The sequence below is a fragment of the Lepus europaeus genome, chromosome 7 (assembly GCF_033115175.1).
Source record: "Lepus europaeus isolate LE1 chromosome 7, mLepTim1.pri, whole genome shotgun sequence".
Lineage (NCBI taxonomy): Eukaryota > Metazoa > Chordata > Mammalia > Lagomorpha > Leporidae > Lepus > Lepus europaeus.
The window spans coordinates 74,799,827-74,822,679 of NC_084833.1; the positions used below are offsets into that span (position 1 = coordinate 74,799,827).

A 22,853-nucleotide genomic window follows, 5' to 3' on the forward strand; every position below is an offset into this window, starting at 1 on the left:
CTGTATTTCAAAAAATTTTTGCATCAAAATAAATACGTTTTGAAATTCCATTTTTTTATCACTTCTCAACCTTTTGGCTAAGATCAAGCGTAAATTCCATTTTCTGTGACCTTTGTGAAGTACCTTCAGACATGTTCAACTTAGACTTTTTAAGCAAAAAGTTTTACATGAAAATATGGTAATAAAACCAATCAATATGAATTATTATAAGAACTGCACCCAGTTTGCTACGACTTGTTACTCCACATTGGAACCTTTGGTCTAGCATTATATTGTTCAGTATTAAATGAAACTACTGACATTTGCATTACTGTGCATCTAAATCTTGTCTTTATTGAGAAAACCAGGGAAATGGAATGTGATCTAAGCCTGCAGAAAAAATAAACATTGGTTGATTTGCTTGAATTTTACTATTCATACAGAATGACTATTTCAAAGTCGGCCTACTTTAGTAAAAAACTTAATGATCTTAATTTTGTTCTTCAAGATAATGCAAAATAAAATTACTCTTTTTTTTCCCTGTGAAGCATCCATTCTATTATTATGCTGTTATCTGCTTGCTTACAATCTTAACTGTGGAAGACTATTGCCTCACTCATCTAAGAAGATTAATTGTGCTAACTTTTCCACCATGTCCTATCTCGTTGCACATTTTAGACTCCGTATAATCATAGACAATGCTAATTAAAATCTTAGGCTGTACCAAGATCTCTGAGGTTGAGAATGAATAAGTAATAGAGTGGATGAGAGGCTGATAAGAAATTTAAGATTTCAAAGAAACAGATGGAAAGCTTGTATATTCTAGATAGTAGAACAGAAAATTAGCTTTACAATAGCAACAACAACATCATAGAAAGAAGCTTTTCTTTGAGTTGCCTTTTGTGCTTAAAAGTATAATAAATGGCATATCATCTTTACTCTTTTCATAAGACTAAGGCACACATATCTGAATTCTCAAACGGAGGCTAGAGAAAGCAGAAGCTTCCTTATGGAGAGAGATGACGGAGTTTGGCATTGAGTTCTCTCTCCTTGCTTAAAAGATCCAGGCTGTGCTTTTTGAAGGCTTCTGACTGCAGCCTGAGTTCTTCATAGGCCTTCTGGATCCCTTCCACTCGGCGCTGAAGTTCCCGGACTCTCAAATTGCTGTTCACCGCCACTGCCTCCTGCTCAAACCGCTCCAGCGCATGCCTCCTGGCCACATCGGCAGTCTCCAACCTCTCCTCAAGCAGGCGAATCTCCACCTGCTTGTTCTGAAGCACTTTGCCTCTCTCCATGGACAGCTGCAGCAGCTCCTCCTTCTCGCTAGCGGTGGTCTGCAGCCTGGCCTGCAGCTCCTGGCTCAGGATGCTGTGCTTCTCCTCGGCCTTGGCCATCTGCTCCAAGGCCTGCTGGTGCTGCTGCTTGAGGCTTCGCAGCTCACTGCGCAGCTGCTCTGTCTCCTTGGCATGGGCGCGCGCCTGCTGGCTCTGTAGCTCCAGCAGCTCCTTCTCCCGGGCCTGTGCCTGGCGGGCATCCTGAACACACCTCTGTTTCAGAGACTCCACCTGCTTGGTGAGATCCGTGCTCTGGGCCGTGAGCTGCAACACTTTGGCCTCCTTGTCCCTCAGAGCCTGGCTGAAGAGGCTGCTGTTCTCCAGCCTCAGTTTCTCGTTCTCCTCTTTGAGCTTCACGTTCTGATTCTTGTGCTCATCCTTGAAGCGGATCATCATCTCGTGGTTGGCCGCCAGGGTCATAAAGCGCTCCTCCAGCTTCCGGGCATGCTGGCGCTGGGCCTGCAGCTTCTCCGCCTCCTGCTCCCTCTCCTCCTCCAGCTCCTTGTTGAGCAGCTCCAGGATCTGACAGCGCTCCAGGGCCTTATCCGACCTCCGCTTCAGGATGCAGATAAGCTGGGACTGCTCGTGAATGCGGGAGCAAAGCATCGCCTTCTCGCTCTTCTCCTCCTCGGACAGGCCCCGGAGATTCGCCAAGGCTTCCCTCAGGCCGTCCAGTTCCTTAAACTCCATCTCGTCTTCCTGGTTTCTCAATTTTCCACTTTCCTGATCTAAGAGCTCCTCAGGGGGTGGGGTGTCCATCCTGAGAGCTTGCTCTTCCTGTGGCATAGGCGCCCTCCTCCACACCCACAGCTGCCCACACAGTCTTTCCCCCTCGGATTTCAAAACCCGCTGGGGGTTGCTAAGGACTCTCCAGCCGTTGGTTTTTCCAGTAAGGAGCCCTGTGATTGGTACACAGGCCTTCCGACTGTTGTGAAGTAACAGGGGAATTTGAGAGCCAATCTGCTCAGGTTACACTTGCCTTTTTAACCAATGACAGCTCTCAGCTCATAGCCCAGTCTGGTGTGAATGGCACAGACGCGAACCCCACTCAGTTTCCAGCCAGCATCAGGGAGAAACCTGACTCCATCTATTTCTGAAAGAAGTAAACAAATCCAGCGGGCCGTGACAGATTCTTCCTCCCTCTCCCACTTTGTCACGAGAATAAATGCTGTCTGTGGAAACAAATATGTGTACTCTATGAGTACAAAGTAGCACAGGTGCTCTAAGGGCCAGGACCCTAAACACTGCCAGCCTGCACCTGTAGTGTTTGGCACAGCTCTGTCCTGATATTTCAGCATAAAAACAGCAAACCTTGGAACTGACACTGTGGTGTGGTAGACTGAGCCTCAACCAGAATCCCATATGGGCACCAGTTCAAGTCCTGGCTGCTCCACTTCTGATCCAGCTCTCTGCTATGGCCTGGGAAAGCAGCAGAAGATGGCCCAAGTGCTTGGGCCCCTGAACCCACAAGGGAGGCCTGGAAGAAGTTCCTGGCTCCTGGCTTTTGATGGGCTCAGCTCTGGCTGTTGCAGCCATTTGGGGAGTGAGCCAGCAGATAGAAGACCTTTGTCTCTTCCTCTCTGCCAGCCTGCAACTCTACCTCTCAAATAAAATCTTAAAACACACAAACACACACACATACCTCAATTAATTTTATTTCCTTTAGCATTGATTGTCCCCATCTGGAAATAGATACTCTTTATTTGATAGTCAGCACTTCTATATTTTAGTCTTTAATAAAATAGAAAGAAGTTGAACAATATATATAAGATAAACATTAAAGTGAAGAAAAATGTCCAAATAAGACTTCCAATCACATACCACAGTCAATTCCACATGGGTTACTTAAATGTAAAGTAAAACGCAGTTGAAGTTTTAAAATAAAAAACTAGATGAAAATGAAGGAAGCATTGAATCTCTGAGCCAGGATGGCCCTGCTTAGCTTAAACCTTTTGTAAGAGATCAGAAAGGGAAAGCTTAACTAGGTTTCATTGAACCTCTAAAGTTATGAATAATTTTTAAAATTATGTGACCTCTGAGGTTTCTCCAGCCTCTCCTTCCCCTGGACTTGCCTTTTATTTTACTCCCTAGCCAAGTGCAACTACTGAAGATTCATTCCACAACCACCTAGGTCTTCGGCCTTGTCTGTGGGTATCTCTGCCTAGAATACCTTTTCTGGCCTTGTCTCCTGTATCATAAACTGCACATCATCTTCACTCTTGCCATAATGCTAAGGCACACATACTTGAACTTTCTCAGCTTATCATACTGAGTTAAGAGTCATCTCTTTTGTTTTGCACCTGCTCCACGTAGAATTGGCCACTCACCTGTTTTTGGTGCATCTGCTACATCCTTCTTGTAGTTCCCATGGAGTAGGTGAAAGCGTTATTGCAATTGTTGTTTACCTGCTTGCTTCTCCCATTAGACTGTGGATCATTAAGGGCAGGGACTGTGTCTGTTTCATCTTTGATGATTAGCCCAGAGCCTGGCACACTGGAGACACTCGGATAAACACGTGTTGAATAAATGTTGAAGGCAAAAAGCAAATTGAGAGAAATATCCATAATCAATATAATATACAATAATTTCAACTTTTATAAAGAGCTTGTACATATCAATAACACATTAACATATTCAAAGAGAAATGAAAATTAAATTAACAGAAAAGGGAACAGAAACAGCCAAGAATTGGACCTCAACAGTGGTCCAATGAATACTAGTTAAAGTATATATCATTTCATCCATTAAATTTGTAAAAAAAAATTCTTTTATGACTACTCAGAGTAGTAAAGGTATAGTGAGGTGGCATTCTCTTATTCTGTTGGTGATAGTCAGTTGACAGTATGTATAGAAAACTTTAAACATAAACATGTTATGTATGTTGAACTAGTAATTGTCCTTGTGGGGAGGTCTGCACTTGCAAACTAATCTGAAAGAAAACATTTTGCTTATAGCTTTTCATTGTAGTATGGGATACTTTCAAAGTTAGAAAGCTAAAAGTCCTACAAGGGGAAATGTTAAGAAAATTATGGCACATTCATATAACAGAATATTATGTAGCCAGTAGACTTTACCTTGTTTTTTTTTTTTTTAAGATTTATTTATTTATTTGAAAGTCAGAGTTACACAGAGAGAGGAGAGGCAGAGAGAGAGAGAGAGAGGTCTTCCATCTGATAGTTCACTCTCCAATTGGTTGCAACAGCCGGAGATACGCTGATTCAAAGGCAGAAGCCAGCAGTTTCTTCCTGATTTCCTACACGGGCGCAGGGACCTAAGCACTTGGGCCATCTTCCTCTGTTTTCCCAGGCCATAGTAGAGAGCTGGATCGGAAGTGGAGCAGCCAGGACTTGAACCGGTGCCCATATGGGATGCTGGCACTGCAGGCGGTGGCCTTACCTGATACACCACAGCACTGGCCCTGATCTTGTTTATAGGTAACTTTAATGGAATAGAAAATGAATGCTTTCTGTTCAAAAGATAAATGTGAAAATGCAACATACAAAATTAAAACTCAGAATGATTTTAATGTTGTAAAAACTCAAGTATACTGAAAAGAGATGACTGTTCCTGTAATCACTATTGCTGGTGGGCAGATGTAATATCTCCCAAGTTATGAAGATTAGGAGAAAGCCTGGGTGTCACTATCAATATTGGATGAATTTTTAAATGGTTCAGATTTCACTTGGAGCAAAAGAGTTCTGAAAGAAGAATTTCAGATTTTCCCTTTGGTCTCAAAGATCAGGGTCTCGTTCTAAATCCTGAATCTTCTTGTCTATGTAAGGAAAGGAAAGTTGAGGAATTTCCTAAAGTGCAATTTTAACAACTATTAAAATTATAAGATATTGAAGGGTTGTGAAAATGGGTTTCAAATACTTAAAAATGTGAACTAAACTCATTTGTAGTTTTACCTCATTTCTTTTCTGCACTTTTCCTTAAATTTCAAGCTTCATGTTGAAATGGAAATTTAAGTCAAGGCAAGTGACTGATTGGTCCTCTTCACTTAAATAAAAGGTAATACATACAGTGACAATTTTATTTCTTAACTACCGTATATGGTCTGACGTACTAAATACTTTCTTCAAATAATTTACAGTTTAGTGATTATTTTTTTATCTCCCCCTACCATTCTTTTTTCTTTGTTCAACCACTTTTTGCCCAGCTATGTTTGATCATGAAAGCTTCAGTATATACCCTTCCTAGAGATCCAAGACATAAAACAAGGCCAATGCTCTCCTGAGTGGTGACCAATGAGACCCTCAACTGGCCTTTAATTAGTCTTTAAACGTCTCTCTAGCTCTCTCTCCCTCTCTCTCTTTTGTAAAGATATATTTATTTATTTGAAAATCGAGTTACAGAGAGGCAAAGGCAGAGAGAGACAGAGAGGTCTTCCATCTTCTGGTTCACTCCCCAGATGGCTGCAATGGCCAGAGATGGGCTGATCTGAAGTCAGGAGCTTCTTTTGGGTCTCCCACATGGGTACAGGGGCCCAAGCACTTGGGTCATCTTCTACTGCTTTCCCAGGCCAAACCAGAGAGCTGGATCAGAAATGGAGCAGCTGGGACTTGAACTGGCACCCATGTGGGATGCCAGCACTGCAGGCACTGGCTTTACCAGCTACGCCACAGCACTGGCCTTCATCACTCTCTTTTTTAAAGTTACTATTCACAGACCTCTTCTATATATCCTATACAGTGTGAGCATTTGTTCACCTCTCATTGAATCCTAACAAGATTCTTGAAAGTTAGGCATTATTACCCTCTACTATTATTTAACTATTATTTATAATCTACAGGGAACAAAGAAATCAAGGCTCAGAGAAACTAAGCAAATTGCTACAGGCCACCCAAAGAATAAATGTTAAAGCCACCATTCAAATGCAAATTTTTTGTTACCAAAGCTCATGGTCTTATGTTGTATTTCATTTATTCATTTGCTCATTCATTCATTCAGCTCATATGTACTAAGAAACTATTTTGCCAAAGGTTGTAGTATCAGCTCTTAAGGGGATTATGGTTTAGTGATAGAAACAAATGATAAACAACAGCAATTCAGTGTGACAACTGCTTAAGGAATCATGAGTGAATTATACATATCACTCCTCTCAAAGAATAGAATGGAAAGAAGTGAGGGGTTGAAGACCAGTCTTAGATGGAAAGGGGAGTATTACACAGGATTATTTTGATAGATGCCTAAGTCAATCTTTCCAAGCAGATGGAAATTTGTTGGCTCAAAGAGTGAGCACTGAGGAAGCTCACAGAATCGAAGTAGGAGTGGCAGGAACTAGGTAGGACCTCAAAAACTAAAAGTGTAGATTCAAAACCACCAAGACTCTTTTATTACTCTGTCAATTTCTCAATCATGACAGGTGGCTGTGTGATTTTCTCCAATTACGGTCTGCACCAATGGCATAAGAGCAGAGTAGTTTAGCTGGATTTATGTAAAACTGGGATATGTGACAGTGCTGTGATCAAGGAGTCAGTAGGAAAGAAAGAAAAAAAATGTTGAGGACATTGGTAAGACAGCAGTTGGTTTTATAGGGGAGGGATAATGAGAGGCAATTGTTAGGTTTTTGGGGATTGGAGAACTCAACGAGTTTTAAGAATATGAGTAGATGTTATAGAATAATGAGCTAAAGGCTGAAAACAGAAGATTTTGGTTAGAGTGGGATGTTTCAATCTAGTATTTCAGAAGTAAGATAGTTCCCAGTTATAATGAGGTCAGGGGTAGGTGTGGCTGAAAGAAATGGAGAAGGTTAAGGGCATTCAAATTGAAGAAGACAAAGAACTGTGAAGCCAGGGTGTTTGGTGAACATTCAAATACTGTAAATGGGGTTGGCTCTGTGGCGCAGCGGGTTAACGCCCTGGCCTGAAGCGCCAGCATCCCATGTGGACACCGGTTCGAGACCCGGCTGCTCCACTTCTGATCCAGCTCTCTGCTATGGCCTGGGAAAACAGTAGAAGATGGCCCAAGTGCTTGGGCCCCTGCACCCATGTGGAAGACCTGGAAGAAGCTCCCGGCTTCGGATTGGTGCAGCTCTCCTGCCATTGTGGCCAACTGGAGAGAGAACCAGCAGACAGAAGACCTCTCTCTCTCTGCCTCTCCTCTCTGTGTAACTCTGACTTTCAAATAAATGAATAAATCTTTAAAAAAAAAAATGCTGTGGAGTGACGCTCTTCAATGAATGAGATGAGTTGGGGAGGCTGGTAGATGATCATAAGGAGTAGAGGAGATAATCATAATAGCAAATCTTCACTGAATGTTAATTGTCAATCATGAATACTTAATATTGATCCACTTATTTTTATCTGTAGGGTAGGTATAATTTTTTCTTTTTTTTTTACTGATAAGAAACAAAAAGAAGTTCGGTAACTTGCCCAAGGTCACACAGCTATGAAATACTTCAAATAGGATTAAAATCTAAGCCATTTTGCTCTAAAGGCCACTTAACCACAACACCTTACTCCTTGCCTGATGTAACTGAGTGGCACATGTCTCTAGAAACAGAGACACTTACAGGAAGGTAGAGGAGCAATCATTTGAAAGTTGCTCTTATCTCCTGACTGGAGTACTGGATATGGGAGATTGGCTGGAGGAAAACCAGTTCTTTTGAAACAAGTCAGCTAGAGAAGCAAAGGAAATGTTCTGCGATTGGATTGAATAGGTGAGGGCATTTGTTTTATGAAACAAACTTGTAAAATCAGTGAACGAGCCTGGGAGGAGATGAGAGAGCAATTCCGAAGCACAATAGGAATGAGAGCACAGGAGATGGCGGATATTCAGGGGCTTTTTTGGATGGTGAGTATGGGCTGACAGGAATATGCTAAGAAGTATGAGTAAGCACCCTGCAGAACATAGCTTCAGGGAGAACAGGCCTTTCTGGAAGAAGCCTCCCAGGATCATTACTGCCTGCTTAGAAGCTGCAGCAGTCATAGTGGATGGAGGAATTTAGGCCTCTCTGGAAAAAATCAGAAGTGACTCAGAAATAGTTATTTCAGGGCTGCTGTTTGCAGTGCCTTCATCCCATATGGCCGCCGATTCGAGTCCCAGCTGCTCCTCTTCCGGTCCAGCTCTCTGCTATGGTCTGAAAAAGGAGTAGAATATGGGCCCCTGCACCCACGTGGGAGACCCTGAAGAAGCTCCTGGATCCTGGCTTTGGATCAGCTCAGCTCTGGCTGTTGCGGCCGATTGAGGAGTGAACCAGTGGATGGAAGACTTCTCTGTCTCTCCTTCTCTCTCTGTGTAAACTCTGACTTTCAAATAAGTAAATACATCTTAAAAGAAGAAACACAATTATTTTGTTTTTAAAAACAATGGAATTTTTGGGCCGGCGCCGTGGCTTAACAGGCTAATCCTCCACCTTGCGGCGCCGGCACACCGGGTTCTAGTCCCGGTTGGGGTGCCGGATTTATCCTGGTTGCCCCTCTTCCAGGCCAGCTCTCTGCCATGGCCCGGGAAGGCAGTGGAGGATGGCCCAAATCCTTGGGCCCTGCACCCGCATGGGAGACCAGGAGGAAGCACCTGGACCCTGGCTTCGGATCAGCGAGATGCGCCGGCCGTAGCGGCCATTGGAGGGTGAACCAACGGCAAAAAGGAAGACCTTTGTCTCTCTCTCTCTCACTATCCACTCTGCCTGTCCAAAAAAAAAAAAAAAAATGGAATTTCGAAATATTTTTACTTGGGAGATATATAAATTGAACGAATGCCCAGCTCTTGATTCCTCCAGTGTCTGTCTGTACAACACCTCATTCTTCTGATATTGGACCATTTCCCCTGACCACAAGGTGGGACCATTGCTCAGGCTGCAACAATCGTTAAGTTCTTACTCCACCTACACCTGGCCAGAATGAATGCTCCAGTAGGTGGAGATGTGATGCAAGCCTAATCGGTTTCCTTCAGAGATCTCTGAAGCTGAACGGTAGAAAGACAACTGCTTTGGTCTGCAGGTTGTGAAGCTGGAGTTGCCTAAAGTCTCATTTCCCACTCTCATGAAGACAGACAGACATTGAATTCCTGGTCCCAGCAGGTGCAAGTTCTCAAAACAATCTAGTTCCTGTGTATTTCCTTCATTCTGTGGGTTAACCTGGTTTGCTTTCAACGAATCTTTTTGTGACTTATTTCCATTTAGGTTTCTGAAAAAAAAAAAAAACCAGCCACCATCATAAAGACCTAAAACACGCAGCTGACAAACATGCCTCTAGTTTGCACTGATGTTCTAATAGGGTCTTTCCCTGAAAGTCTCACTGGCACAAAAGCCTTTTAACCTGAGTAAACTAAAGAATTCAGCTTGCCAACATTTTACAGGGTGTGAAGCTAACACTTAGCCTTCCTCTTGCAGCCAGGTGAGATTACATTTACCGTTTGTATTTTGTTTTTCAGCAAGAAATGTGATATGAAGTCCTTCTGGATCTCTGAGGCAATTGGAAGTGCTATGGACTTGTGCAGAGATGGAGTCATTCTGTTGTCCAGTCTGGCATTTTGCAGGTGAGGATCTGAGAATGGGAGGAAGCAGGCAATTCTGGTCCTTTGCAAGGGATATCAGAACAGTTCTTCTTTTTTTTTTTTTATTTGAAAGGCAGAGTTATAGAGAGGCAGATGGGGGGCGGGGGGAGAGAGAGAGAGAGAGAAAGTCCTCCATCTGCTGGTTCACTCCCCAGATGGCTGCAATGGCCGGAGCTGTGCCAATCCAAAGCCAGGAGCCAGGAGCTTCCTCCAGGTCTCCCATGTGGGTGCAGGGGCCCAAGAACTTAGGTCATCTTCCACTGCTTTCCTGGGCCATAGCAGAGAGCTGGCTCAGAAGTGGAGCAGATGGGACTTGAACCAGTGCTCAAATGGGATGCCGGCACTACAGGCAGCAGCTTTACCCACTAGGCCACAGCACTGGCCCAGAAAACAATTCTTATTGGTGCTCCAGTGCTGACTACATGCTGGGAAGTGGTTGAACAGATACTGAAAGAAAGGCCAATCAGCCGGCGTCGTGATTTAACAGGCTAATCCTCCACCTTGCGGTGCCGGCACACTGGGTTCTAGTCCCAGTTGGGGCACCGGATTCTGTCCTGGTTGCCCCTCTTCCAGGCCAGCTCTCTGCTATGGCCCGGGAAGGCAGTGGAGGATGGCCCAAGTCCTTGGGCCCTGCACCCGCATGGGAGACCAGGAGGAAGCACCTGGACCCTGGCTTTGGATCAGCGAGATGCGCCGGCCGCAGCGGCCATTGGAGGGTGAACCAATGGCAAAAAGGAAGACCTTTCTCTCTGTCTCTCTCTCTCACTATCCACTCTGTCTGCCAAAAAAAAAAAAAAAGCCAAGAAAGCAGTTTGTACTGGGACATGGCACAAACCAGAACAGAGTACTTCTGCTACTGTGTTCCAGACCAATCTTTGAGGTATACCTCTACTTAGCCCACTTTTCCCTTCTCCAAGGCCAGAGAAGGAAAACACAATAGTACTAGAATAATCCCTCCAATAAAGGACAAAGGGAGATAGTGGGGAAAGGTGTTGTCTCAGATTAGTTGCTCGTACTAGCAAGTGCATTCAAGGTTCTGCTTGGGAAAGAAGCAAGTGCTCTCTAGTTGTTTTCAGTGATAGGTACTTGGTGCCTGTTGTAAGGTCCTTCGCTCACCCATCACCCACACTTCCTCAAACCTACATTAAATCAGGGCTTTTGTTATTTTTAAACTTTTGTTTTAATTTTATTTGAAAGGCAGACAGGCATATGGACACATCACTCATCAGCTAATTCACTCCCCCAAATGCCTGCAACAGTCCAGGCTGCAACAGTCCACAGCCTGGAGCCTAGATCAATTGATCTATCTATCTATCTATCTATCTATCTTCCTCCCTTCCTTCCTCCCTCCCTCTTCCCTCCTTCCCTCCCCTCTCCTCCCCTCCCCTTCCTTCTTTCCTTTTTCCTTTCTTTAAGATTTGTTTATTTCAGAGAGTTGTAAAGAGAGATGGAGAGACAGAGAGGGAGAGACAGATAGAGATTTTTCATCCACTGGTTCACTCCCCAGATGGCCCAATGGCCAAGGTTGAGTCAGGCCGAATTGAGAGACTTTTTCCAGGTCTCCCATATGGGTGACAGGAGCCCAAGCGCTTCAGCTATCCTCTGCTGCTTTTCCCAGGCCATTAGCAGGGATCTGGTCCAGAAGTGGAGCAGCCAGGAAACAAACTTGCACCTATATAGGATACCTGCATTGCAGGCAGTAGCTTTAATCCAGCATGCCACAACACTGGCCCCAGGAGCCTATATCTCAATCTGGGTCTTCCACATGGGTAGCAGGGTGCCAAGTACTTGAGCTATCACCTGCTACCTTCAAGGGTGTGCATAAGTAGGAAGCTGAAATCAGAAGTAGAATAGAGACTGAAACCCAGACACTCAGATATGGGATTCAGGTACCCCAAGTGGCATTTAACTGCTACACCAAATGCTTGCAGTACTTAAGACAGATAAGCTACTTGGGGCTTCAGAAGGTATAATGCTTCATTTGCTAAATGTATCCCATAGTGTCCATGGAAAACCTTTTAAGAATAAATATTGGAGTGGATATGTCCCAATGTTGCCTCCTGGGATATCCACATCCATTACCAGGGTATCTGGTTCAGGTCTCAGCTACTCTGCTTCTGACTCACTCTTTGAGGTAGCAGGTGATGGCTCAAGTACTTTGGTTCTAGTCACCAATGTAGGAGATCCAGATAAAGTTCTGAGTTCTGGCTTCAGACTGACCCAGCCCTTGCAGTTATGGGCACTGGAGGAATGAACCAGCAGATGGTATGTTTCTTTCTGTCTCTGTCTCCCTTTTAAAGAGAATGGAAATAAAAATAAATTTAAAAAGAATAAATATTAATTTATCTTCAAAGCATTTTGACTGTTTTTTTTTTAAATAAAAGTTCTATTCCTAGTAATATAGCCTTGGCTGCTCATTTAGGGGAATTAATGTCTAGAATGGTGGTAAAGACAGGAAAAATATTAGCCAAACAGAAGTTCATTAGCTATGTTAGAGAATTTAGAATTTAGGATTCCTAGTATAAAAAATTTAACTAAAATAAAAATCAGGTTAATTTGTCAGTACAATCTAAATCATATGATAATTTGACTAAAGGGTTTTATAAAATACTTTATGAAAATTATACATACATAGGAAGTACAGTATAATTGAACAATTTACAGTCTAATTAAAACTTTGTTGCAAAGCACATCTGTGACTATTATGCTGCTTGCATACAGTAAAATGATAGGAAAAATAATCATATTATCAAGGGTTTGTTTGTTTACAACCTCTCACAAAATACAGGCTTGAGGCCTGTTTGGGTTACAAATAAGCTAAAACAAGCCAAGAACCAAATTCTGCTTATGGCCAGTTGGTGGCACCAAAGTACATTTGAAACTTCTTTTGTTTTAACTTGGGGGAGGGGGGGGAGAAAAGTAGTTTTTCAAGGCAGAAATACATCCCGTAAATTCAGTCTCATTGTCCAAACATGGAACTCTGCATTTTATTAGAGATTACAGATTAAGTCATTTTCTTATGGTATGAATCTGTCTCATCACTGATGATTTTTCCCCCCTCCAGAAGTACCTTTCTGTTACTTTTCTACAACCTACATATTTACAAGTCCCACAAGGGTTAGCAATAATCAAGTGGCAGGCCTTTTTAACTGTAGCACAAGACTGTGGTGTGAAACCCATGGTGATAAACTAAAACATTTTTCTAGTTAAAAACATTTCAAATGTAGTATTTTAGGAGCAGCTTTTTCTTCAAAGCAATAAACCATTTTCTTAGACTTGTTCAAATGTCTTCTTTGAATGTTGGAATAACAGGTAAGTCACAATTTTGTCATAATTTAAATCCCTTGGGTCTTGTAATCAAAGACACAGATGCACATTGACTTTAACATGCTGTGTAGTATTGTTAGTGGCAGCGAAGATCTTTGTCCATGTGGTCAGATTTTCAAGATGAGAGTCTCCTTTTCAGTAGTTTTCAGAGGAGGATCCAGTGGACGCTGGGCTCATTTGGAAATCTTGGCAATCAAAAGCATTCTGAGAGGCAGTGTTGCTTCAATCCAAGTGTTGGGGCAATTTACCATCTTTTCCCAGAGAGCAACTTCCTCTGAAGTAGAGTCCATCCAATCTACTTCAGTCCCATAGCTTTTACCTGAAAAAAGGAAGTTTTGTACTTAGAAAGGGAAAGGCTTCGATGGGGAGGAAATATAGTTTCCTAATGATAATAACCAATGGAAGGCAGCTAGGAAGAGTCCGAACATCACTGATAGGGCAAATCTGGTACTTAAATCAGGAAGAACCGTTTATTCATCTGAGTGGCTTTATCATGGACATCGTTCCAATAATTCCCAGAACAATGGTTTCTTTCCACATCATCATTGTAAAAGCTGTATGCCATTTAGGGCCACGTGATAGTTGGGAGGCTTCTGCATTGGGTTGGAGGTGGCATTAGATGATTTCTAAGGGAGTATGGGTAAGGCTTTAATGTCTAGCAGGCTCAGTTTCATAAATATCATGGCAACCGAACACTTTCACTTCTAACAGTTTGTTTGTTTGTTTGTTTGTTTTGACAGGCAGAGTAGACAGAGAGACACAGAGAAAGGTCCTCCTTTGCCGTTGGTTCACCCCGTAATGGCTGCTGCGGCCGATGTGCTGCGCCGATCCGAAGCCAGGAGCCAGGTGCCTCTCCTGGTCTCCCATGCAGGTGCAGAGCCCAAGGACCTGGGACATCCTCCACTGCCTTCCCGGGCCACAGCAGAGAGCTGGACTGGAAGAGGAGCAACCGGGACAGAATCCAGCGCCCTGACCGGGACTAGAACCCAGGGTGCCGGCGCCGCAGGCGGAGGATTAGCCTATTGAGCCGCGGCGCTGGCCAGGCTCAGTTTCAAATATAAACCCTGTTTTTTAGTGATTTTGTTGCTTAATTTCTTAGAGTATCAGTTTCTTTGAGAACAATGTTAGCAACTCCTTAAGAGTTTTGAGCATTACATGAAATAATGCAAATAAAGCAATTACTACAATGACTAGTGCTGCACAAATGCTGGCTACTATTATTCAAGGCACACATTTTACCTTGAAGGAATATAGATGTTTGAGTTGGGGGGAGTAGTGATGAAGGCTTTTCTTTTTTAAATTATTTATCTATTTAAAAGGCAGAGTTAGAGAGGGAGAGACAGACAGACAGACACAGAGAGAGAAAGAGATCTTCTATCCACTGGTTCATTCCCCACGTGGCCACAACAGCTGGAGCTGGGCCAGCCCAAAGCCAGGAGCCAGGAGCTTCTTCCAGGTCTCCCACATGGGTGAAGGAGCCCAAGTACTTTAACCATCTTCTGCTGCTTTCCCAGGCACAGTGGCAGGGAGCTGGACTGGAAGTGGAACAGCCAGGACTTGAACCAGTGCCTTTATGCAGTGCTGGCACTGAAGGCATGACTTTACCTGTTACACCACAGTGTTAGCCCCAAAGGCTTTTCTTTTTGTACCGACCATTCACAATAACTGAAGCTCTATATGGACAGATAGTGCACCCTACTGATCCTCATACCCAGATCCCTGGGCATATAGCCTGACTTTCCTTTAGTCATTCATTTCATTACACTTAATAGAAGTAGAGTATCTATTTTCATTAGCAAGAAGCAAAGCAACAAACAAACCAGTCTCTAGTGTCTCCAGAAGAATCTGGCTCATGGAGGATTCAAAGCTCAACAAATGTTACCTGTTCCAAAGCCAATCCGAAGACCTCCCAAAAACTGGTTGGTTAATTTATAATGGTCCCAGACAGTGAGCTCTACACAGGCTTCCGTCAGATCTTCAGGTCTGAACCCATCATACACCATGGTGTGGTTGAAAATAGGGTTGGTGGTTTTTCCTACAGCTCTTGTTTTCTGGCGACTTTTCCTACTTGTATCTGGAAGGATGGTACTATAAACAGAGGCGTTATTGTGAATGTATTATAGTAAGAGAGTGAACATTTATGCTTTCAATATACTTCAGCACAGCTACTACATATTAGCAGTGGAGGGGAAAAGTGCGGGAAGCTGGAGGTGGTGGTGGTTTGGAGTGGGGGGTGTAGGTGGGGGAAGCACATCAAATACAAAACACCAGTTCAGTATCTACATTTAGTAAGTTCTTAATACGATAGCAATTGTTTGAGGGCTTCTTTAGCATTTAGCATTTAAAAGCATAGTCTATTCCTGAGTACTTAAGATATTACCTAAGGAATTAGAGCAATACATATTTTAAAACAGGAAAGGAATCCCTCCAATTAGCTAGATTTGACTTTAAGAATAAATTACACATTTTTCACAATCATATATGTTTCATTTATTTCATATATATATATATCTTCCATCTACTGGTTGATTCCCCAAATGGCCACAATGGCCAGGACTAGGCTAGGTCAAAGCCAGGAGCCAGGAGCCTCATCCAGGTCTCCCACAGGTGTGCAGGGCCCCAAGCACCTGGACCATCCCCCATTTTCTTCCTAGGCAATTGGCAGGGAACTGGATTGGAAGTGTAACAGCCAGGACTCAAACTAGCACCCATATGGGATGCCAGCACTGCAGATGACAGTATAACCTACTGTACCACAGTGTCAGCTCCCATTTATGATAATTATTGAATAAACTTTAACCTATCACATCTCTTATCAAGCCAAGGTCTGAGAGTCATCTTGGAATAAGAGACCAATCTGTACTTAAAAGTGAAGAGTATGTATAGGAAAAATCATAAATAATATCATATATACTTACATATAGGTCACATATTTTTAAAAAGCTACAACAGTCTTCTGGTAGAACCTATTTAGTTAAAATTAGCCATAGAGACCATAACTATCTTAAGCTCTTATAAGCTAACTATTAGTAAGCATTTGTTTAGCAAGTCATTTTTCAAATATCTGCAGTGTGAGATGAAGGCCCTCTAAAAGTGGGCCACAAAATAAGTGAGATAAAGGAAAGAAGGAATTTATCTGTGTTCTACAAAGGAGCCAAGTGCTGCAACATCCTACCATTAGAAATTAGATAAATTCTTTTCTTAAAAAAGAATTACTTAAATTTTTTTAAAATTTATACTTGAAAAGCAGAAAGAGAGTGAGATCCCATGTGCTGGTTCACTTCAGGCTGAAGCCAGGGACCTCAGTCTAGGGTCTCCCATATGGGTGGTAAGGACCTAAGTACTTGAGCCATCACCTGCTGCTTCCTAGTATGTGCACTAGCAGGAATCTACAATCAGAAACAGAGCCAGGATTTAAATCCAAATACTCTGACATGGGATGTGGGTGTTCCAAGTGGTGTCTTAACTGATGCACCAAATGCCTGCCCTCAATAAACTCTTTTATACTCATTATTTCCCTCAGTAACAGACATAGCTCCTAGAAGACATTATTTGAGTGTGAGGTCTCTAGTTTCATTTGTATATATGACCTCTTAGCTTTATGATTTTGAGAATAAATGAAACCTTGTAAGTTCATCTATAGACTCGTGATTCATGTCTCCATTGTTTCGAGTAAATCCATTTAAGCTATAACTGATGGGTTTCAGCATCAGAGAGAGAGCTGAAACCAACCAACAAAGTCCAGGCTATAGCAGGACTGAAAAAAGCAGTCATCAGTGCTGTTACCATTTAACAAAAGAATTCAGATGGTTTCCCCTTAGCAGTGGTAGATCAAGGCATTCCTTCACCCAGATGTGTACTTCTCCAGTTGTAGGAAGCTTTTTACCTGTAATAAGAGAAAAATTTTACTGCTGTTCTTTTTTGGAAATACTGTATCCAAAGGAGTTAGCCCAAAAATGGTCTGGCACAGGGGTACTGGCTAGTGTTTGGTGGTATAATTCCAAAAATTCTTACCTATGTCTTTCCTGGTTTGAATGAACTGAGCTTGAGTAGCTTTATAAAAACAACACATATTATACATCCAAGTACAGAGTATTACATTCTTTTGGGGGTTTGCTTGGTTCGACATGAACAGATGTTAGGCATGTGAATCATCCATTTACAGTAGTATTCAAAACATCTCAATGAAATGCATATGCCTTTCAAACACGAATAGCAATATAAAGTCATGCTGGTAGGAGGCATTTTAAACATAATTTTAGTATAAAGTAAACTAAACAAATATTGGGTGAGGTATATCCCCTCTTCTTAAAGTGGCTACACATTTTGTAGGAATATTGTATGTACATACCTAATAGTTAATACTGTGGACAGGGAACTACTAAGAAACTGGCTTAGTCTGAAGTGGTTCTCTTGGTTGGGTGTATATGGACAAAGGAATGTTACCAGATTTTTCTGGTTGGGTTAGCCCAATAAGTCAACCAAATGATATTTAATTAGCATATATTATATACTCATTCTGTGCTAGAAATTCACTTGATACAAAAGGAATGCAAGAAATAATCTATGCCCTTTTGGGAAATATTTATAGTTAAAATCATAAGTATTTGTAGTTAAAACCATAAAAATGTAAAATTGAGTGAAATGTCAAGTATTACTGCAGTATTCTGGAAGATGATGTGATCAGTGAAGGTTAATAAAATCAGGAAAGTTTTATGAAGGAGATGAATTCATCTAAGACTTGCATAGGTTGAGGAGAAAAGAAAGCCATTCTAGGGTAGAAACACTACATGAGCAGAAACTCATACAAGGTGGAACCCATCACGGGCTACTGACCCCTCACCATCATCTTAACACCAAAAGATAGTGGGGAAATGGGAACTGGAGTTGGCAGAATGGCTGTATGTTGGCCATAAATGATAGGATACAAATTATTTGCAAAGGAATCTGCCCTTTAGGAAGACCCAGCAGTCAAAAGATGGCAGCAATTTGGTATCAAGATACGCTTTGCTTGCCCTCTGATTTTTTAAAAAAAATAAATTAGAATGCCTATCTCTAGTTCAATCATAGCCCTTATCATATATTATTTCTTCCATCTCACCTAGTTTCACTGCCTATTTACTAAAAATATTTGAGTTGGCAACTCTGATTCCAGCCATAATGTTCATACAGATCTTTAGGAGAATAATCTGGGGAACTTGCTAGAGAAACGGGGGTGAGAGGTGACTGGCATTAATTCTCTGATTCCTTAACTGGGCTGAAGAAGGTCTGATGCCAAGGATGCACTTAGTAATCTTAACAAAAAGTGTTATCTCCAAATGAGACACTGAGAGAAGAAGATCAGTGAGCTCTAACTTCTTAGGGACTATTAATATGCTCAAACTGTGATTATAAGGAAGGCTATTTACACTGTGCAGATCCAGAATTTTTGGAGAATGAGGTGAAAATGAAAACAGGTTTATAAACTAGAGAGAGAGAGAGAGAGAGAGAGGGAGAGAGGGAGAGAGGGAGAGAGGGAGGGAGGGAGGGAGGGAGTTTGAGAGAAAGAGAGAGAGAAACTTCTCTTATAGAATGATGGTTACCAGGAACTGGGGGAACGAAAAGGAAGAGTTGTTGTTTAATGAGTAGAGAGTTTCAGATTTTCAAGATTAAAAACTTGTAGGGATCCATTTCACAACAATGTGAAAATACTTAACCCTACTGATCTGTGCACTTATTAAGGTTCTTTAAAAAATCTATGAATTTTTTTTACCAAAGTAAAAAAATGAAAATTTTCTAGTTTACAACTATGAATAGATTTGTTGGGTCTACACAATTACCAACTTAAGTTTGTTTGGGACTTCACCTCTGAAAATATTATAGAACCCAAAATAAACCCTTGGAGAGAAGACGGGTAAGGAAAGGCATGGGCCTGGATGGAGAATCATTACATACCGGGGATTGGCTCAGGAACATACTGGAGGGCTAGCTTCATCTCACCTCTGTTTTCTGTTTCAAGGGCAATGGGTGCGGTCTGAAAAATGAAAGGATGTCATCAGGAGTGAGACACACTTGTTTTCCTGCTTGTTGGTTTCGGTTAAGGACCACATCTGTCCCTTTTCTGAGACTACATCATTCATGAGTGCCCTAGATTAAAATCTCCCTCTGCATCAGGTTTAGACAGTTTCTTTTATATCCAGAAAAGCTATGCTGTATGCCTTGGAAAACCTTGCAAAATATCCAGAAATCATTCAAAGTCTTTAGTATCAAAGACGGTGGAGAAATCAGAATTGCTTTCTTAGATTGAAAGAAGTATTCTGGGATGCTTTAATTTTTATGTCTGTTACTCATCCTAACCGGCACATTAAACAATTTATTTTTATTCTCTACCTTTGAAGGAGTATGGGAAATAATGTGGGAAGAGAAGGAAAAAAAGAAAAAGTCAAATCTTACATTTTCAAAGCTGCCATTAACCTGATTATTTTAGAGCAAATTCACACAACTCTGTAAGAGTAACAATGACTGCTCACAATTTTAAAATGTATATCTGTTATTTTCACTTATAAAATAGATGATTTTATTTTCACATTCTAGTTCTTTAGAGCCTTATTTCCTTTTTAAATGTTCATTTATTTGACTGGCAAAGTGGCAGAGAGAGAAGGACAAAAAGATATTTTATCCACTGGTTCACTTCCTAAATGCCTACCACAGCTGGGGCTGGGCCAGGCCAAAGTTAGAAGCCAGGAACCCCAAATGGGTCTCTCATCATCTGCTGCCTCCCGGGCACATTAGCAGGAAGCTGGATTAGAAGCTCAGAGTAGCCAGAACTTCAACCAGACACTTCACAAGGAACGTGGGAGTCCCAGCTGGTGGCTTAACCTACTGCACCACAGTACTCATCCTCCTAGAGTCTTATTTCTTAAACATGGGCACACACCAGAAATACACTGGGAGCCAGTTAAAAAACGAGGTGCTTTGGACATCTTCTGAGTTCCAGTAGGTTTTAGACAGGGTTAGAAACCAGTGTTTTGAGTTATCTTGATGCAACACTTGAGGATTAATTCTCTAGTAGAACTGCTTAATTGTGTGGATATTAAATAATGGTTTGTATTGTTTGTATTTAGCACTTCCAGCTATGATGGACTAGCTTGGGCCACATTAATCCTCACACTGAAAACAACAACAAAACAAATTGAAACAAACTCAGTTGGAAGGTGCTAAAATTTATAAAGATAATTATAAAAGTTTATAAAAATTACAACGATTCAAGTGAACAAGAACTTAGAGCCTGATATTCCTCTGTGCTTTTTACTTTGAGGCAGTAGCTGCTTTTTAAATAGGGACAAACTAACAGCATAAAAAGCCTGGCAGAATGATAGTGGTAAGCTAAGCAGGGCTTTTAGCAATCTCATGAGGCTGGGAGGCAAAAATTAGTCCATGGCCAGGCAAAGAGCAATAACATTGGAAAAATACCCTAGGCCTGTGACTCTCAAGATACAGTCCCCAGGAGCCAGTGCTATGGCACAGAGGGTTGAGCTACCACCTACAGCACTGATACCCTATATGAGCGCTGGTTTGAGTCCCAGCTGCTCCACTTCTGATCCACCTCCTTGCTAATGTGCCTTGGAAAGCAATGGAAGATGGCACAAGTACTTGGGTTGAGGCCACCCACATGGGAGATCCAGACAGAGTTCCAGGCTCCTGGCTTCAGTCTGGCCCAGCATGGACCGCTATAGCCATTTGGGGAGTGAATCAGTAGATGGAAGATCTGTGTGGTATATGCGTGTGTCTTCCTTTCTCTAACACTGCTTTTTGAATAAAATAAATAAATCTTTAAAAAATACATATGGTTCCCAGGCCAGGAGCCCTGAGGATCTGTTAAAAAAAGCATATTCTTGAGCTCACATCTTAATAAATCAGAAAATTTGGGAATTAGGGGGTCCAGAATCTGTGTTTTAACAAGTCCTTCAGCTGAATCAGATGCATGCTGAAGCCTTGAGAATTCGTTCCATAGGCTTTTACTTAGAATCCCTGAAAGTCTACAACCTAGAAATAAATATAGGCAAACAAAAACTAGACTAACTAGATGAAAATGAAATTTGAGCTTTAAGTCAATCCATTCCCAGGCTAGGTTTAGATAGTTTGTCTCCATCAAAAGCAAAAGTAAGCCCTCTCAAGTAGTCACCAGAATTTTTTCATATGCGATACTCCACATGTGCTAAAAAATAAGCATTTCATTACAAAGACCAAGTAATCAAACTAAGATTTAAAAAAAAAATAGACAAGCTCCTAAATGTTTAACATATTTGAATTTTCAGTATATATTTTAAGTAACTTTGGTCACTATATTTATAATGTTAAAATACAGAATTTTAGGAGAAAAATAGAATCAAAACAAATGATAATCCTATTCTGAAAAATGTCTTATATTGTAGATGGGTTTAAGCTATATGGTGGGGGTAGGCATTTGGCCTAGAAGTTAAGCTGCTGGTTGGGAGCCATGGTCCTGTGCTGGAGTGCCTGGGCGCAAGTCCTGGCTCCAGCTCCCAAATTCTAGCCTTTCTGCTTAATGCATCAGATGATGGCTCAAGTAGTTGGATCCCTGACACCCACCCAGAGACCTAGGCTGAGTTCCTAGCTCCATGTTTTGGCTTAATCTAGTCTTAACCATTACAGGCATTTGGGGAGTGATCCAGCAGATAGGAGATACCCCTCTCCCTCTTTTCCCACCCTTCCCTCTGAAAAATAAACCAACCAAAACTATATATGGTCTTAACAGTAATACATTAGATAAAATATGATAGGTTAGAAAAATGCAGCAAAAGAAGTACCTTGGAGCATATGGAAAAAAAGAATATACAATACAGGAAAGAGCATAAGAGACTTAAAGAGACAGAGTGAAAAGATTTAACATATATTAGAATTTCCAGAAGAATAGGAGAACAACAGTGGGCAAAAGAGTATTTCAAAAAATAACTGCTAAGAATTTTCCAGAAGCTGATGAGTTGATGAAAGAATTGTTCAGAGTTGATGGCCAAAGAGGATAAATACAAAGAAAACTACATCTAGGCTCATTACAGTAAAACTGTCTCAAATTATTACAAAGAAAAATATCCTAAAATCTTAGAATTAGACATAATTTTCAAAGGAACAAAACTAAGAGTAATAGCTGATTTTGCAACATAAAAGTGAGGTCAAGATACAATGGAATGATGCCTTCTAAGTGTTAAGAGAAATAATTACCAAGCTAGCAATGAGGCAAAAATAATCTTCAAAGATTAAGGTGAAAAAGGCATTATAATGCAGAGAAAAGCTGAAAGGAACAATTGCCAGTAGATAAGCACTGCAAGTGGAAGGGATGTTTTGGAGTGGAAAAAATAACTTCACATAAAAACACAAGAAGTAGGCCGGCGCCGCGGCTCACTAGGCTAATCCTCCGCCTTGCGGCGCCGGCACACCGGGTTCTAGTCCCGGTCGGGGCACCGATCCTGTCCCGGTTGCCCCTCCTCCAGGCCAGCTCTCTGCTGTGGACTGGGAGTGCAGTGGAGGATGGCCCAAGTGCTTGGGCCCTGCACCCCATGGGAGACCAGGAGAAGCACCTGGCTCCTGCCATCGGATCAGCACGGTGCGCCAGCCGCAGCGTGCCAACCGCGGCAGCCATTGGAGGGTGAACCAACGGCAAAAAGGAAGACCTTTCTCTCTGTCTCTCTCTCTCACTGTGCACTCTGCTTGTCA

At 41.9% G+C, this 22,853-nt stretch overlaps 2 protein-coding genes across 13 annotated transcripts in view; both read right to left on the minus strand.

The window, feature by feature from the left end:
* Window positions 1-2,265, minus strand: CCDC89 (coiled-coil domain containing 89). Its single transcript, XM_062198286.1, has one exon. The coding sequence runs from the start codon at window positions 2,097-2,099 to the stop codon at window positions 987-989; it is 1,113 nt and encodes a 370-aa protein (XP_062054270.1). The 5' UTR covers window positions 2,100-2,265; the 3' UTR covers window positions 1-986.
* Window positions 2,266-12,416: 10,151 nt separating this feature from the next.
* SYTL2 (synaptotagmin like 2) overlaps window positions 12,417-22,853 on the minus strand; it is a 127,245-nt gene continuing 116,808 nt past the window's right edge. For 5 of the 12 annotated variants that reach the window (XM_062196819.1, XM_062196816.1, XM_062196814.1 and 2 more), the window contains 4 exons: window positions 19,074-19,152; window positions 16,926-17,025; window positions 15,022-15,227; window positions 12,432-13,458 (listed from right to left, as the gene is read on the minus strand). In XM_062196819.1, coding sequence (XP_062052803.1) covers window positions 13,313-13,458; window positions 15,022-15,227; window positions 16,926-17,025; window positions 19,074-19,152 — 531 coding nt within the window. In that variant the 3' untranslated portion in view covers window positions 12,432-13,312. Of the gene's footprint in view, window positions 13,459-15,021; window positions 15,228-16,925; window positions 17,026-19,073; window positions 19,153-22,853 lie in introns of all 12 variants that reach the window. The other 7 variants (XM_062196822.1, XM_062196817.1, XM_062196815.1 and 4 more) reach the window with 3 other exon arrangements.